Genomic DNA, 19,161 nt, shown 5'->3' with positions numbered 1-19,161 from the left:
GCATCCCATGTATTGGCAGAAAGTGTTATTCTGACTCAAGTTCTCGGTTTGGTTTCGATTTTCGGGTCACGTGCAGTCTTGTGTATAATGGTTACCCTATCAGTTAACTGTAAGTTCGAATTGCATTTTCACGTGTGTTTCAAAACCTTGAACCTCGAAGTCAATCCTGAGTTTTCCTGATACGATATGCAGTTTCCAATTGGATTATGGTTTCAGTTTTATGTGCCAAACCTATAACTGTTGATTTTCTAATAAACTCCATAACTTGATAGCTATTTCGTTTAGTCTCTATATTTTACTTAGCGTCAGCACATATACTTTCTGGGTAAAGCCATATCCTACTGAACTATCAGCAGATTGTCACGCAATAATACAGAACCATCACTCTTTTTCAGACATTTTCCATATTTCATAGTTGACAACTATTGAACCTTATATATATATATATATATATATATATATATATTACAAGAAATATTTTTGCTCAGAATAAGGTGACCGGAAGAAGGTGCTGTAAATTATGAGCAATTTTACTGTTTCTAGAGTTACGTATATTCTTGTCGATATTTATAATAAATCAATTATATGAGAAAAATTGTGGACTATTAGGTATATTCCGTTTTGGTGACGCACAGTTATCTCTATAAATCATTGTATTTGTTCAACAAAGCTCATTCTAGTAATATTTTGAAAGACACATTTTAAAAACGACACTGCACGATTGTGGTTTTGTTCTGCAGCAGTTACAATATTTTTATATATTTCAGAATGCTCAACTTATTACATCTGTTGATCTTAACAGTAGTTATTTTACTTAGCCTCAATTTGATTTTATTGTATATTGATGGGAAGTAAACAGCAACACATCTCAAGAAATAGTACTAAATAATATTTACCACTACAGCCCTATCTGCTTCCTACGCCGTTTCTTAATTTTCTTTTCAGCTTGAACTTGATTTGTTCTCTCTCACAATAGGTTGTTGCTGATGCTATCCAGTCAACGGGTATTGAGTATCTTGAGTTGACAATGGTTTTTAAATATCTGTTCTTTCCTGATGATGATTGTAGTAGTTCTCCAATTCGCAACACCTTACAACAGAATTGAGTATTATTAACATAAATTTCCAATAGCTTACTATATGAATACACATTAATCATATGTTGCAATTAGGCATCTGAAACTAACAGATATAACTAATTGACTGGGTCACATAATAACTCCTGCTCAAAAAATTATTACATGTCACAGACGATCAATTTCATAATGATCGTTATCCAATCCACTAAGTCACTGCTTGCCATACCCTATCCTACAATGCTTGTTCATTTTTTTCCAGGTTTTTCAACTTTAGTTAGTTTGATAACAATGGGTGTAGGAATAGATACTGAACAGAAAATTGAAAGGGCTGCGAAACATTCTTGGTTGGAAGATCTTGGTCAAAACTCATTATCTTGGTCATATGGTATAGCTGCAATATCCCTATTATCAAGCTGCATTACAGTTATAATTTTAGGATGGTTTGTTTACCCTAAAAAGTAAGATTTGGAACGTCAAAACAAATTACTTTTTATCATTTCAATTATTTATTGTTTATAAACTTTGAGAAGTACTATGTTGGTTTACGCCACTTCAATTTCAATCACTGAATTTCAGGCTTGGATTTCACTGCACGTACTTCGCTTTTTAATTGCTGAATGTTAGTGATATTCAGGACTGAACTGTGATCACTCTGTCTTAGCATATATGTATTGTATGATGGTTATCTGAAATTCTTCATTTCATCACATTAACACTGTAACCTGTATGCATTCGGCTGACGGATCCGAAGTAGGAAAAAGTGTGTGTTGTAAATTCCACTGCTAATCACAGCTTAACCGACCTCAAAAAGCCACATGTAATCAGAATTTTTATTAATTATGATATACCTCCTCACTGACATCAAAATGAAAAAGATACTCAGCAATCACTCAGTGTAGTTATATTACCTCTTTTTAAAAACCTTACAACTATGTAATGGTGAAATGCTTGACTTTAAAGGACAAGATGGTTGTATTATTTATAAAACAGTCGAATAACAGTGAATGAATAAGATCAAACCTTATTTTTACCGAACGTTTTCTAAAAAGGGCTGCAAAATATAATAGTGAATGTATAAAATTATTTTATTATATTTTTCCATCTAGATTCTTAGAGCAATATCCTTTCTAAGGTTATTAGTAAAAAATGCGTCTGTTCAGTAGTTGAAATACGTTACTGTCTTATTTTATTGTAAACTTACAAAATTTATTAAATAATCATTATGTTAGGATTATTTTCTTTTTTAAGCACATATATTTTAGTTTGTATTACACAAACTAAGCTATCTATTTCTTATAACATGATAGATCTCCATGTGGGCTATTAATTAATTCAGCATGGAATTGGCCAACATTGAATGATTTGCAATGTCGTTATCACATGCATGATATGCATGTTCCAAAAATCTCTTCATCTTCAAATCCTCAATCATCATGTCATAATATCACTACTATGTCAGTTGATTATCCGCATTCATTGCGCTCTCGTACATTGATTCAATCCAATCAGATTACTGGTGACCACTTGTCCAATGAACTGAATAATAGAATACTTTGTAAACCAACATTATTTCACAAGTCGAGTGCTCATCTAGAAACATTATCAGTGATAACGACACAAGACCAAAATTCTATATTGTCTGATAATTGTGGCAAATTGAGTAGTTATGATCCACGTTCAGCGGATACAGTATCAGTAAGATTAGTATTAAACTTTCGTATGTCTTAATACGTAATACATCTGTTTCTACGATATGTCAATATGAATTAAAGTTATAGATGAGAAACCATTTTAAAAGCTGATCGATCCCTGCGTAGCAACAGAATCACTTTATCTAGTGCTTACTGTTAATCAAATCCTATTGATCAAACTGACGCATGATAACTGGTCTAGGTGACTTGACTTTGCGGTCCACCCTTTTGCATTAAGATGGTCGAAAGATCATTGAGAATATTTGAATTTGGGTTTTGTGACAGTGTAATCTCATCAGCAACCACTAAGTGACTGGTACTCCTCGTACTATTTGAGGCCATATCATTTATTGTTTAAATGACTCAGTGTTAATGTATCTCACTGTGACTTTGGATGATACAATTTGAAGTTCAGTAAAAGACATAAGATGTTTTGTTGATGAGTAACAACTATCAAAAAGATCAGGTACATAGTTTTTCTTGGAAATCAGATCTTTCGACTTACATTCCGTCAATTCCTTCTTTCGCTGTAGTGCTGTAATAATGTAGTAATTGGGATTGATGAACATCTCTGTCAAATCCTATGTTATTTATAAATGATTACTTGAAGAATAGAACACAAGTAGTGAATTTTCCATCTTACCAAAATCTTACATTATTGGCAAGATTCATTTGGAGATTTTTTACTTCAAGCTGGTTTTCTTAAATTTTGTTGTTTTAATTATATCAAAATTTTGGATAATTAAGAACTAATTTTAAATTGAGTGTAAGTAAATAATTTGGTCAGAGTCCAAAAAACTAGTTTAGTTTGCCAAGTCTAACTTACTATAAATTTCAGGTTTCTTCCTGTAGGTTGTTGCCTTATTTTAACACTGCTTTAGATCAACTTAAAACTATTAGATCTGTTTAATGGAGAATTATATGGGCTTGAAAACTTTATACGAGTACATGTATAATATTTTAAATCATATTGTTGATCCAGGGTTAGCACACAGAGTCCTTGATTCAGTTTAACTTATAGTATCAGTTGTTATGTTAAGCCCATATACTTTATTCTAGTTGCTGGCCAAGCCAATTCGCCTATCCATTATGAGTCATATTTTGATCTTGTTCATTATTCGCTTATCAACCTTGGCTATACTTTTATATGAGCATATATGTGTACACTTCGTATCTTATTCATCATATGTCTGTCACTCATTTTTGTCCGACTATAAATGTTGATTAACGCTTGCTTAAATCGAGTTGGCTTCCCAGCCATCTCCAATACGCATTATCTTTCGCTTCGCTCTCGAGTTGGCTTACCAGCCATCTCCACTGCATGTCATTTCCGCCTCGTTCACTTCCTTCGCTTATTCGCCTGCTCACTCGCTCGTTATTATTCGCTCAGGTGTTGCTAACTTCCTGACCTGAGTTATTCGACAATAAACTGTAGTTGCTGCTATCCTTTGTCTTCTGATTTTACGCGCCGTTAAGATTAGAATTATATCGATTATCGAAACGAACGATTAACGAATCGCGGCACTACAAACTATGTGAAAAAAATTGAATTGTAAGCATTCTCATTAAACATTTTGTCACTACTGTTTCCAACACAATTTTCGTTCGTCTTCTCCCTTTATGTATTTTGCTCGGTTAAGCATCAGGAATGTACATATTTTCTTAATCGGACTACATACCGTGACAGATATCCATTTATCTCGCTTGATGAAAAATTAAACTTCATAAACTTTGATTAGGTTGATTATTGGTGGTAATAACTTCTATGAACAATGAAGTTAAGCAAATTCCTCTGAATAAGACTAATCTGTATTTATTCCAGATGGAAAATTCAAATATTGAGTAGGAGTTTTGTTAGACTCACTAAGTAAGACTGACCAGATATACAACTATTGTGCAGACATAAACTTAAAATATTCTTTGAAATAGAGCAACAAAATAGAGTATTAATGTATTAAGATAAACAACATTAGAAGAATCATTATATAATGTTTTATAACTTATTTTTCATTATTTTAAGTTTGTATTTCCCTGTGTTCTGGATGGATATTTAGGATGGGGTATCCCTTTATCACCATCACTTCCTATAATTTGTGGGTTGTATTCATTACAGAATGATGCAAATTAAGACACTTCAAAAAAAAGGAGATACTCGACAGCTCTTTCGTTCTAGCATGGGACTAAGTAGTGTACCCGTACAACCCCGCCAGAGATCTAACTTAGAAGCTGCAGGTCTCACGGTGGACACTTGATCAGTTGAAACACTTGGTCAGGCGGCATCATGAACTTCTAACTTTCAGTAATCATTGGTTACTGTAGTTTTGTACAATGGACACTCCTTTGCTAATAGTTTTAACAGTTAGTTTATATATATACGATCTGTCTTTTATTTGCTTAGCTTTTATCCTATGAACAACCTCCACTGAATTTGTTATATAATCCACAAACTATAAACATGAACCAGTTCAATTCAATAATGTATCCAAAAGAGAATAATTTCGTTAAAAATGATTATTCTTCTTCTAATGATCGCAAAACAAAATTAATTCAATCTAATTTATTGTCTACACTTCATAAATTCTCTGCGCCATTTTTGAAAGAATCTACAAGTGAACGACAACCACAATGTATTACAAATTCTGAGTCTCATTCGCATTTAAAGTCAATTCATTCCAATAAATCGTCAAATCTCCAACAACCTTCATCTAGTAATCTAGATACTTCAATATGGACAGAAAATTCCGTAAGTTAAATATGTCATTTTATATAGTGATGATATTTAGCTTAGTATCATGTTGTTATTCTGTTACGGAACTCATTATCAATCGAAAACATTCAAATTCAATTTGAATTCACACATAAGCAGAAGGAGTCAAGATTCCAATACTGTACATTGATACATTTAATATAATCCATTGTGTCATCAAATAAAAGTAAAAAGAATTCAGCGAAGAAAGTTATCTTTTCGACGAAATCAATTACTGTACATTCGTATCTATAGTTGTGTAGAAAATGTCTGTTTATGGAAGGATGGAAACTATTTCACCACTAAGTGATTCCAGACTCCAAATATCAAAAGAGGTTATGTAATAACTAGGTGTTATATAAGAATAGAAGGATGAAGATGGTTTACGGGTCAGAATTATCAAAGATAATTGTCCGCTTGACAAATATGAAAAAAAGGTCATAATAATTGTTAAAAATCTCGCCTGTAGGTCTTGTAAAAGTAATTCCGGTCCTAAGCTCGGGTAAAGGAGGAGGGTTGGACATAGAGTTAGCGACCCCATCTCGTAGAAAACTTACTGAAAAAACGCTAACCACAAAAAATAATTCAAATCACTTCAACTCTGCCATGGGAGTTGAAGGAAGAATTATGACGCCTCATGATGAAAACCGAGATTCTTCGGACGTCATGAGGCCGATGCCCCTTGTAACAACCAGAGCAACAATTTTTATAGGTACATGAAATGTCCGGACAATATGGGAGACCGAGGAGACCAGTCAAATAGCAACGAAAATTAGGAGATACAAATCGGCAGTACTTGGAATCAGCGGATCCAACCTGGACAGCAAAAGCTAGATTTATTTATTTATTTATTATTTATTTATTATTATTAACTTTATTCAATATTATATTTTTGGTACAATATAGAATTCTCAGCACAAAGTACTTCAACAAGTTTCCGTTTCTTACTTCTTCGTCCTTCTTGACGATAAATATTGAGTGATCGCCGGTTAGAAGTTAGCAGCCCAGTCAATCGACATCTGGATAATGTACATTCTTCTCGCTGCATATTGACAGCAAACACGATATCTCTAATTAGGCCTTCTATGACCTTTACAGCGAAAGGTCTTACACTTTTCAGAAACGCACCTGAATAGGTTGTGCGATTATTAGGCATAATGATGTATTAAAACAAACGAAATTAGATAACTTGTTGAAATATCTAGATGACAGGAACAGGTAGCCCAGATGTTTAAACAGGCCGCCAAAGAAGTGTAGGATGCTGCTGTACTCTGGTCACGAAGAGGAAAATGCTCAAAACACTCAGAGAGTTACTCTAATACTTTCCAGAGAAGCACGAAGTGCACTTGTAGAATGGAAATCTCATGTATCCAGAATTATCAAAGCATCATTCAAAACAAAGAAGGAGGGGATCACAATGAATGTTATCCACTGTTATGCACCAACTAATGATAGCAACGACGATGATAAAGATAAGTTCTATGAGAGGCTGCAATCAATCATAGCGAACTGCCCAAGAAAGGACCTGACCATCCTGACGGGAAATCTAAACGCTAAAGTCGGAGTGGACAGCACAGGATATGAAGATATAACAGGACGACATGGACTGGGAGAGAGAAATAAAAATGGGGAGAGATTTGCAAATATATGTGCATTCAAGAAATCGGTTATAGGCAGCACAATATTTCCACATAAACGCATACACAAAGCTACATGGATCTCCCCGGACCACACCACAGAGAACCAGATAGATCATATTTGTATCAATAAAAATCCGAAGAATCTCGGCTTTCATCATGAGACGTCATAATTTTTCCTTCAACTCCCATGGCAGAGTTTAAATGGTTTGAATTATTTTTTGTGGTTAGCGTTTTTTCAGTGAGTAAGTTTTCTACGAGACGGGGTGGCTAACTCCATGCCCAACCCTCCTCCTTTACCTGAGCTTAGGACCGGCAGTAACTCTACCAGACCTACAGACGGAGTTAATACTGAGAAGGTTTCATTCAGGGATTTTGAAATGCTTTTTTCAAGATTTCAGCAGCCGTATCTTCGTTAAATTAGATGTTTATAAAATGGGTTTCCTTTTGAACTGTCTGTACTTTTTCAGGATGTTGTCTAGTTGTTGAGTTCATATCGACGAATCTAGGTGGATAACCATTTCTGGTGAATACCTGTGGAAGTTGAAGTAATTTGTCATCTATTTTGTCATTAGAATATACACCTGATCCTTGACGATAAAGAGTGAATTAAGAAATTGTCTTTATGGATCATCATGACTATATAACCAAACTATCGCATTCGAAATCCCCCCTAGTTATATATATCTGTTAACTATTTAGGCGTTATTTACGCGTTCATCATTATTTGTATCAATAATAGTTTGCTGGTTTTTTACACAAAACGTGTCTTCGTTATCCTTTTTCGTATGTTCTGTTAAAAGATTATTCAAGCTGCCCGTCCAATGAAAAGAACTAAGCAAAAAATGAAAACAGATAAGTTTATGAAGAAACTTATCCCATCTGAAAATTTATTCAAATTTTCGTCATCATTTCCCAACACTGTAAGTTTGATTTCCATAGATATCGATCATCTGTTCTATTAAAAACTAGTAAAGTACTTTTGTCAAGATACTCGGTCTTTTACAATGTTCAAATGAATAGTGTAGGGGGCAAATTTGAATGAAATTTTTATAGCGATTCTTTTATAGCTTGTATTTATTGTCTAACTCATACCTTTGGAAGCTATTAAGTTGTATATTTCAACAGTCAGATTAAAGATTAAAGTGATTTATGCATAGAATTCCACCGGTTTCTAATCAAAATCATGCTATTTACCTTAGAGCTAGTTAGATTCTATGGGTCGCGAAGCGTATTCAAAAAATAAATGTAAACGATACTGGCGAACACTATTTGTTGTGTAATGTTTGAAGAAGCTGCATAGAAGCTTTAGTCATACAGTTCATGGATATAAATTGCATTACCACGGTTTACGTGTCATGAAAAACTTTCTTTTTGCTTCAAGTTTGAATCTTCACATATCAAAGGTCATCATGACAGATTTTCTCAATGTGAGTCAACTGAAAACGATTATCATTCCTCAGGGTTGACAACGTTATCAAAGGCTAACAATTTTGTCTGAGAGAAACACTGGAATATATTAAAAAATTATTTTCAACTGTGTTTGATGTTTACCTTATAACTTACTTACGTACGCCTGTTACCCCTCGTCGAGGAGCATAGGCTGCTCACCAGCATTCTCCACCCAACTCTGTCCTGGGCAATCTTTTCCAGTTCTTTCCAGTTGTTATTCATCTTTTTCATATCTGCTTATTCCTTCAACTCCCAGGGCAGAGTTTAAATGGTCTGAATTATTTTTTTTCTGGTTAGCGTTCTTTTAGCGAGTTCGTTTTTCTACAGGATGGGGTCGCTAACCCCATGCCCAACCCTCCTCCTTTATCCGGGCTTGGGACCGGCAGTAACTCCAAAAGAGCTGCAGGTGGAGTTTTTACCTTGTAAATGTGATAATAAATACTAAGCTGACAACCTGAAACTTTCTATCCCTTATGAAGAAAATATAAGAACTAACCATAGTAAAAATCCAACACTTAGTTGACTGATAAATTTTGGTAAATATATGGTAATAGCCAATAAAAAGAGCGATGTGACAACAACATCCGAACATTTTGTTTCTGGACTATTTGCCAACTGAACTGTTTAGCTGAATTACTTACCAACCAAGTGTCAATTTAACTATGCTTATCAAATGCTATAAAAATTAGAGATATAACTACTTTATTTTATTTCATAATAATCCTGAAGCTCACCGTTCTTTTCCCGAATCAAGTCATCATCGCAGCAAGAGGACGTAGTTTGTCAATCTAGTATATTGAAATTAGTTATCAACTCTATGCATATGAATCAGAATGATGCTATAAATCTAGATCTGATTAGTTATACTCAAAATACTTATAATTTATAGAACTTATTAATTCAAAGTTAGTAATTACCACAGAGTTACGACTACCGAGAAACTATTGAAAACAAAAGGCAACTTAATAGCTGATTCATTATAAAGTTTAGAACTCCCTGGTAGGTACGTATCCACGATTCTTAACACGACCTTGTGTTCTCGCCATGAGCACGATACATTTAATTACTAGATTAGAAACCATTAGTTCATATAATCATCCATATTACGTCATTAGATTTGTTTATTTTGTAAAGAGGTTAGTGATACTAATTGATTATCAAAACCGAAATTAGTCAGAATAAATTGTGTTCTTGTAACTTACTTCCTTTAACCCAGTGAGTAAGTGTTTGATTCAAGTTATAGAACTTATTCGCATGAAAAGTAAATGATAGAAATTTAATGAAGATTAATATTTGTTACCAGACTTAATACTATTTTAGTGGCCCCTTATTTGACTCCAATTGTATCATAGGAATGATTGTTATTGAAATATACATATCATCAATCCTCGTATATAATTATCGACTTCATCCGCGGCTGTCAATAACGCAATTAAATAAGCCAAATACAAGAATGGATTTCTGAATAAGTGTATTTTGTACACTCATGGATTCTGACAGACAATCAGAGGAATGAAGCGAAAAGAGAGCGAAGCAAAGTGGCATGCAGTGGAGATGGCATGTCAGCCAACTCAATTTAATCAAGCGTTAATCATTATTTATATTCAAACAAATATAAGCTACAGACATGTGATGAATAGGATAAGATATGCACACACATAGGCTCATAAAAACAGTCAGGTTCAACAAGTGAAAATCCACAAGATCAAAATGCAACTCAGGAAAAATGAATAATAGATTGGCCTATCCAGAAGCTAGAACAAGTTATAGGGACTTAACATAGTAACCGGCATGACACTATTATTGTTTCCCTATATCTTATTTATTTTGACAAAAAAGTAACTTTTCGTTTATAAGCAAAGATGAACAGTGGCTAGCAGCGGAAACCAGGACGCGCGTTTCGTCTTATTTGGGTCTCGTCAGCTGGATGTATCTACATCTTAGAGTTGATGTTCACCCTGGGACTCAAACCCAGTACCTTTCGCTTCAAACGTCATCACATTATCCACTCAGCTACTGAGTCCTGATAGCCACTTGCTTATGCAATGGGGTGAAGTTTGAATTCACTTGATATCGTTTGTTTGAATCTTCTCATGGATTTTTAGGACTAACTTTTCGTTTGTTTTTTTTTCTAAACCTAATAATGAATATCACTATGTATTTCTTTAAAACAAGTCCGCTAAACAAGATCATTTGTCTTTAGGTTCATAAATTTTTCAGTAAAAAAAGAAAGTGAAAATTGAAAATTACAAATAAAAGGGAATCATTTGTCCCTCCCTCCGGGAATATTAATGTTTTTCACCATACATTGAATGTATATGTTTGTATTGAAGATACTATTATTAGCTTGGTTGTTTCTATTCGCTAATGATGATCTTTACTACTATCAATATAATCATTGATAAATGAATTTTGTCTAATGTTCTGTTCATAGATTTAAAACAGTGAATTAGTTTTGTAATCCAATTTTGGTTTCTTTCTTTCGTAATAGCTTGTTTTCTTCCTTCTGTTTCATTTAAATTTGGCTTGGGTTAAATAGCTTTACAGTTTTGTTTACAGATTTTGTGTTAATATTAGTTTTACAATGTGTAGGTACAGTTTTTTTTACATTTAGAAAGTATCAATAGATAACTTTAGGAACAGTTTCGTAGCTAGTTGGTACTCATCAGAAGTTTTATCACTCAGCTATTCCCCATGCTATACTTAATGACGTTTCAACAGATTATTCATAGAAGTAATTTGATGCCAGAAGAACTTATCAATCAGTAATAATTAGAACTAACAGTTTGATAAGCTTCATTCCGGGTATATTGATTAACATGAACTGGCTTTATAAGATTCATTTATGTCGAGAATGTTAACTACTGATGGTGTAAAAAAATCACTTAGACTTGAGAATTATGTAGACTATAAATTAAATTTTATCTTCAGTGTTAAAATTTCCCCAGTTACAAACTCAAACAATTTTCTCTGTTGATAGGGGTACCAGATATATATGCGCCACACAAATCTCATTTGATTTGTGTGAGGGCTGTGATACTGCCCAGGTGCCCAAACTGAAGCAGGTGCTTTTCTTAGGGGCCCACACCTGGAGTCTTTGACCTAAATGTCTGATCCACAAGGCCGTTGAGCATCGTAAGGAGATGTAGTCCCATGGTAGCCGGTGACCAACAATAGGTTCGTACGCCATTTGTTCCCTCAGGATACTGGAACCCATGTACACCATTGGTTTAGAATCAGGGTTTTCCAACTCCCCTAGGTAGACCCTCCGTGTCCATCAACTCGGTTAGAACGCCGGACATTCGCTTTTCATCCTTTCAATTTCGTAAACAACACCCCGTTTGCGAGAAAGCATTCAGTAGGAATTTCCTGGCAGAGGCTATATACGCGTGGTCATGTGAGAGCATTTGGAGAGGGAGAGCGGACTCTCCCCACTCTCGGCCGTACCAGGGCATTTGGGGGCTTGATATTAAAATTTTATTTGTCTTACTATGGTTAACAGTATAAGGTTTTATCTGTCAAATCAAATAGCTTAATTTCTTATAGTCAAGTTGTCTAATAAGTATTGTAGTCTAAAATTTGTGAATTATGTGTAATTAAATAAAGACTAGTAACACTGGAAATGATTTTCGGTATTCTAGAAAATTCTTTTTGTCTCAAAAGTTTTACATGAATTTGATAATAAAGTGTAAATTCAGAAACTGGCCATAAAATCAACTTTTTGTATCACACTTAATGATACTGAGCAGCTAAATAAAACAAGGTAGATGCAGAGTTCAAACAGTAAAACCCAATCTTTAAACACTGAATTTTTCTAACTACTAAGCAACCACTCTACGTCTAGCATATTACTTAATTCCCTACTGAACCAAGCTTAACTATGTGTTATTATTAAATAGACCCCCCTATTCTCTCTTAATTATCTCAATGATCACTGTTTAGCTAATATCGTTGTTTTACACATAAAACTTAATGAATAGTTACTACGTTTATGTTTAAAATGATCACAAACAAATTTGTAAATTTTATAGTTGGATTCATGAGTCAATTGAAGCTAAACCACCACGGAAAACCTGGAAGCACTGGACGGTAGTTTCGTCCTATTCTGGGACTCCTCCACGATCATGCGTCGTGAGATTCAAAGCCAGGACCTATTAGTCTCACACGTGAGTGCTTAAATTCTAGACCACTGAACTTCAATTCACTCATGAATTCAACTATAAAATTACTAAAATCTCCACAAATCCCCTTCTGAAAATTTGTTAATGATAATAATTTATGAAATAGGAAATAAGTGTGTTATTAAATTCAAAAGCACGCAGAATTAACTGAACGTAATATTTTTAAGAGCGGCATTTAGCTAGACGCTTAAAAGATTGTTGACTTGATTTTCTTCAATTCAGCTACGCATTAGAAGATCCAGACTGACCATCTTTAGTGAACCCAAGAAATGATATCTGATCACTGATGGTTAGATTGTGAATGAACCTTCAGTTTAACTTTGAACATCAGGAATTACTAGTGGATGAGTTCACCTAGAAGAATACCCTTCTATAATACTATCACAAAAGTCAATACTTCACTTTTATTCCTATATGAAGAGTCAAAGATAACCTTGACGAGTTCATCCACCATCAGGAAAAACGTTAGAAGGTTAACATGAAATTTAAAACCATGTTGTTTATGATTTCTTTGATTTTATCACTTTCTAAACTAATGATATCACAAGTTAGTAAGTTTTATAGTTTGCATCATGAACTGACCTTAAATAAAGAATCTTTGAAAACCAGGAGGCAATGGGAAGCTGTCTCGCCCTAGTATGGGACTACTGAATGGTGTTCAATCACGAACCCACTGAAGATCCGAATCCAAGATCTTCTGGCCTTACAACGAACGCCTTACTTCTTGACCAATGAGCTAGCATCTAGTGGTTTGTGCGTTTAACTTAAATCAATTGACGATATCGTATGATCATCTGACTTTGATCGCCGGTGAGGTCATGATTACGCATCGAGCTAAATCGAAATAGCCTTTCAGTACTTCCTGGCTTTCAGAGACCATATTACTTAGTCTTCCCCATGATGAGGATCATAAATTTTGAAAATCTCTATACTGTTAGTAAACCTCAGTTGATGTTGGGATGAGGACTTCTCAACTAAAAATTGTTTAACTGAAAGAACACAATACTGCCTAAGCTATAAATTTCTCAATCAGTTCAACTTAGTCACAAAAGAAAAACAAGATACACTAAAGAACATCATGAAGTTGTTGACACCAATCCAACTGTTCAGACCGACTTAGGGGAGCATCACTTTCGTGTTAACTATAGTTTAGAGAATAAGTAGATTTATGGGATACTAAGTGAAACATGATTATTCATCATTACTTTGTTCACCATAATTTACACTTTAATAATCTTTGTTTAGGGTACAGTGAAAATCTCATTACATAAATGAAGCACGATTTCTTATTTCTGTTTTTACACACACTATTTCTATGAATTAAAAATGAAGTGAAACAAATTATAATACATCCATGTTTCATTGACCTTGATCGATAGAAATGCATTTGATTAATGCCTATGTAAATGAATAGAACCAGTCATGTGTATGATCATATATATGGAGTATAGTGTTGTTGTTTTTCTCTAATCGTTCATTGTATTTAAGTAGTATGCATAAAGTTAAACTAGCTTGCTTTCATTTTAATTTGGTTAGTTGATGAATTTCTAAACTTTCTTTTTAACATAGTAACTATTATTATGTTTACTAAACATTGGTAAGACTAATTCACTTCAAATTAGTATAAGAGGTTGTGTAAATTTATATTCTACTGCACGGATTGATTCTCATCAGTGAGTGAACAGGATTGGACCCAAGAGATTCAGATCTTACTGTGACTGCTTGTTTTCATATATCTAATTTATTTGTGATATACTTTGTTTTCTTCCAGAAAATTCAAAGTCAACCAAATACATTTGTTCAAGTGAGTACTATAATATTACTGTTTCATATGATGTTATAAATTCCGCATTTATTTTCTAACTTCTTATTCGATGTTATTTACATCAGTGAATGAAGTGGTTTCTACAGGCTTGACGGTTTCTATTGATCAACTGATTTAAGACAATAATACTAATACTGTAGCGAATGAGAATATAGGCGAGGACAAGTGATTATTTTTAAGCACGAAATTACAAAGTTACTTGGTAAAATAGAAAAACCATACTCTAATGTTCATTAATTGTCTCATGCTTCATTGTTCCTGTACTTCTATACCAATTGCTTTCTGTTTCTGTTCTTCCCTTCTCGATCTTCTCAACCTTCTGCTACCAAATATTCTATTCCTGACTCACGATATATACTACTTATGTCGATATAAGTAGCCCAAACTATAATACGAGTGGGTGATAATTACATTAACAGTGCAACTGACATTTCCTACATTAAACGAAAGGTTGTGTAATACAGATGTAAAGATAGATTTTTAAGTGGTGTCAATATTCAATGACTCTCTGTGTTCATCCACCGTTGTTTTATAAAGATCCAGTTGGAACATGTAGATAATGCTTAGATTCAATGAAATGTGTTTTTCCATAGTAGATAAAGTCATTCTATGATTTTTATCATTTGAAACCATAGACTTCAAAGAGTCGAATAGATCTTATGAATTCAACAAAATGATAGTATTTTGTCTCACATTTAACATAACGATCGTTGAAATTGCATCCGACTGACAATCGTTCAATGTACTCAACAATCCTTGACGTTATAGATAACTTACAACACTTTCACCATTAAGACGATTCACATACATGAGCATCATTGAAGTCAAATTATTCAACAGATGACGGATAAACAACAACTTCCATTATGATTTATAACCTTGGTGTTACCTCTAGGTTAATACAGTTTTATAGTCTTACTAGTTCATAAATATTTTCCGTATTTTAAAAACACAGCAAAACAACTATCGGATGCAATTTATCCAAGTAAATTGATCGACCATTCAATTTTACATATGCTGACTCACCTAAGTTGGGCGTTGGCCATTCCCTTAATATCTAAAATTCACTCAATTAGTGTCATTTTTCTGAAAAAAATAACCTATCATGTACTTAGGAAGATGACTATGTCTGTGTACTAATTTGTCTAAAGGTGAAATAAGCTGTTGACTAGTTAATAGCAAGCATCTGTTACCTTAAGTTTATATTCATATCACACAAAATCTAGCTACCAAATACTATTACATAATTTGTATTTAAGAAGTTCATCACTCGTGTCTGAGACTTAAGAAACTGACGAATAAAACCATTATTGTATACCGACATATTCGACTAGCTGCTCAGCCACGTGAAAAACTTGAAAGTACTATTTAGTGCACTGAGGTAATAATAAATTGGGTGAGGTTATCCATCCGTTTCTAAATCATCAATAACAGTGGTATCTAATATTTTCGTATTCATTTGATGGCTGAGTGCTGCATTTCACAGTAGTTTCCATTGAACCTTTCATTTCAAGTATCTGAAGTTATTTACAATGAATACCATCGAGTTAATATCTCCAAGGTTAGATACAGAATACTATATAGGGATGAGATTTTATGGACTCAATGAGCGATGATGAACAATGTAAGAGCAGGTTGAAAAAATGCTAGGGATGGTCAAGCCAAGATATATTGTCCAATGGATACACAGGCTGTTGAACTGAGTTTTGTCGATAAGTTTAAACTACCTGGTTGGATTCCAAGTGATTACCGTAAATCACGATTAGCGAGTTTGAGTGACATGAATCAAAATAGTTCGCAATGGCGAAGATGCACTTGATGTTTGTTTTCCCTTGGATATTAAGTTTCTTAATATGTTATAAACTGTTTTCCAACTTCGCTGGTCCATACTTTCTCGAAACGTACATTTGATGTCTGGTCCTTTCTATTACCACGAACACTGTCACAACCTCTACTACTCTCTGACTTTTATGCTAATGGAGTGTAGCAACTTTAACTGATGTACAAATGTACCAGTTTCTACGTTATATTTGGTATATATGCGGTTAACCTTCTAAGAAAAATACATTTAAACTGAGACCTGTTTAATTAACAGCTCATTGTCTGTGTTATGTAACGAAGCGATTCCCAAGTGTTATTACATTTTGTAAAGCTAAATGATTTATATTCTTGCGTTTTCTGAACTAAATAGCTTCATTGTGAATCTTCATGAAATAAGCACTGGTGATATTATCTAGAAGGATGGTGAAATTCCTCTAATTAAGCTATCGAGCTAACAGAACACAACACCACTATAAGAATCGACTAGAGCCACAAATCCTCTCCATCATTCATGATCTGGTTTAACAATCTTTTTTTTATTAAACATCTTGAAATTAATTTATTGGCCGAGACCGGTCACTCACTAGTAAGCAATCATTATTTGAATAATCATTTGAAAAATAAGCGGAACTGGTGCTAGTTGGGAATAGAAAATTGCAGCCGAATAAACCATAAATTTATGGTTCATTTTGTGTTATAGTAAACTGATAGCTTGTTTACTAACGGCAGACTACTTTGCCAACGACTGAGCTGGTAGGAACAAACATAACATTGAGTGTTTACAACAATCTTGCAATAACGTTCGAATGAAACTGCTACTGCATATCTTAATCTAAAATATATGTGCCTAATTGTTTCTTACCTAATTCAACAATATTACACTTTTTGTGTGTGTACAAGAAACTGTTAACCGACCATTAGCTTAGATGATTAAGTCCGTCGATCGCAATGACGATTAACATAATTAATACAGATGAATGTATCTAACTGAAATTGTCAAATAAGACTCAATATCTCAGTTTCTAATATCGAATAATGTATTGTTCAGCATACATCATTGAAATTTTGCCATCTTTCTTTTTTACTTATCAATCTTCCCCAATTGTTTCCAGAAAGCTAAACCAATGAGTCGGAATTAATATTGAAGAGGGTAAACAAAGAAAACAACAACAACTTATCATCACAGTATTGCATTTATTATGAGTATTTTTTTTTTCTAAAATTATTCTCGAACCACAAGAAATTCCACTGTTTAATATGTATCTCAATATACCTAGTCAAGGTTTTTTCTTCTATTTTAACCATATCGAACAGTATTATAGTGACAAAAAAACAAGCTTTTTCGTTAAGTGTATTCTATTGAAAACCTTTTTCTAATACTGTCTTCTTCAAATTATATTCCCCCCTTCTTTTTTATTCTTTAACAAACGTATGAAGTATCTTATTGTAAATTGTTTATTGTTACCAACATGATCTTTGTGTTACAAGAAAATTAATTCATTCAATTCCTTTATTAGTTTTTTTGTTTGTGTAAACTATTTTCAATTATCCCGCGCTATTTTTTGTTTGTTTTGGGATTCTTTACATTATTCCGTCGTGATTTTATGTTCATACATCTATTCTTTTGTAATAATAATAATATTATGATGATGATGATGATGATAGATCAACCGCTGATATTGAATATGTTCAGTATCATCCATATATTGAACGAAATAACGCATACCGATGCCCCCTAGACTCAAATATGCAACAAATGAAAATTTATCCCAGTTTTAAATTAAGATAGATATTATCAATCTAGAGTCTGAGAAAGATGTTAGTTGGTCCAAGTTGTATACCAGGTTAGTGCGATAAAATGAAAACAACCAAAACCGATCGAAGTTATGTAGCAGAAATGACAAACAGATTAGACTTTGAGAATTTGGTTGGTAAAGATAAAAGGTATTCATCAAGGATCACTAGAGTTGAAAATCGAGAGGAATATGTATTGAATGAATTGGGTATATTATATGCACCTATATTTATTAGAACCGATAGCTGTGTAAAGATAATGAGAAATGGATTTCGTTGATAATCCTACACAACATTAGACAGTAGAAAATCAAATCAGTAAGGCTAAAAATTAGATTGTCCACTAGATCATGATATTTGATCAAATGGTACACTCGAACCAATTAACAAACCAATGATTGAGAACTAGATATAGGCTAGAACAATAGTTTACCGAAAAATAACTTAAAGCAGTCAACAAAACAAGTCAATGGAATAAACCAAACCTTTTATAGACAAATATGTTCAGTCTAACCCAGATATGTCTGTTCTTGCCCAACCAAAGCTTACTTTCACAAGATACATAAGCTTACTGAACTTTTGGTTAAAAACAGTTCAGACTATAGTGATCTGTAGGTATTCAAGGTGGAGTTTGGACTAAACTCATTCATTTTAGTTAAACGGTTCAGAATACTAAAGATGCAACAATGTGTACATTACACTATTCATTTGCTTTAGTTTCCATATTAGCCTCTTTATATATTGAATTGGTAAATCTAGTTAACACATATTATTAAATAGCTGTATGACCTAGAGCTGATTAGTCAAAGCAATTTGATTAATAGTTCAACAAACTGCTGACTAGTCCTATACTGAGACAAAACGGTCGTCCTGTGCTTACAGGTTTTCAATGAATGTATAACTCAGATCGGTTCATGACTTCAATAAAATATGCCA

At 33.5% G+C, this 19,161-nt stretch overlaps 1 protein-coding gene across 1 annotated transcript; it reads left to right on the top strand.

Annotated features, from left to right (window-relative positions):
• Positions 1-87: 87 nt before the first annotated feature.
• On the top strand, positions 88-17,713 carry Smp_033150 (hypothetical protein; the record flags this gene model as incomplete). Its single annotated transcript, XM_018798700.1, has 6 exons — positions 88-109; positions 1,338-1,536; positions 2,386-2,773; positions 5,168-5,512; positions 14,557-14,589; positions 17,544-17,713. 6 exons carry the CDS (start codon positions 88-90, stop codon positions 17,568-17,570), a joined length of 1,014 nt encoding a protein of 337 aa, XP_018653616.1. The 3' UTR covers positions 17,571-17,713.
• Between the last annotated feature and the right edge of the window lie 1,448 nt (positions 17,714-19,161).

This window comes from Schistosoma mansoni, chromosome 7, assembly GCF_000237925.1.
Source record: "Schistosoma mansoni strain Puerto Rico chromosome 7, complete genome".
NCBI lineage: Eukaryota > Metazoa > Platyhelminthes > Trematoda > Strigeidida > Schistosomatidae > Schistosoma > Schistosoma mansoni.
This window is presented reverse-complemented; position numbering and strand designations above follow the sequence as displayed.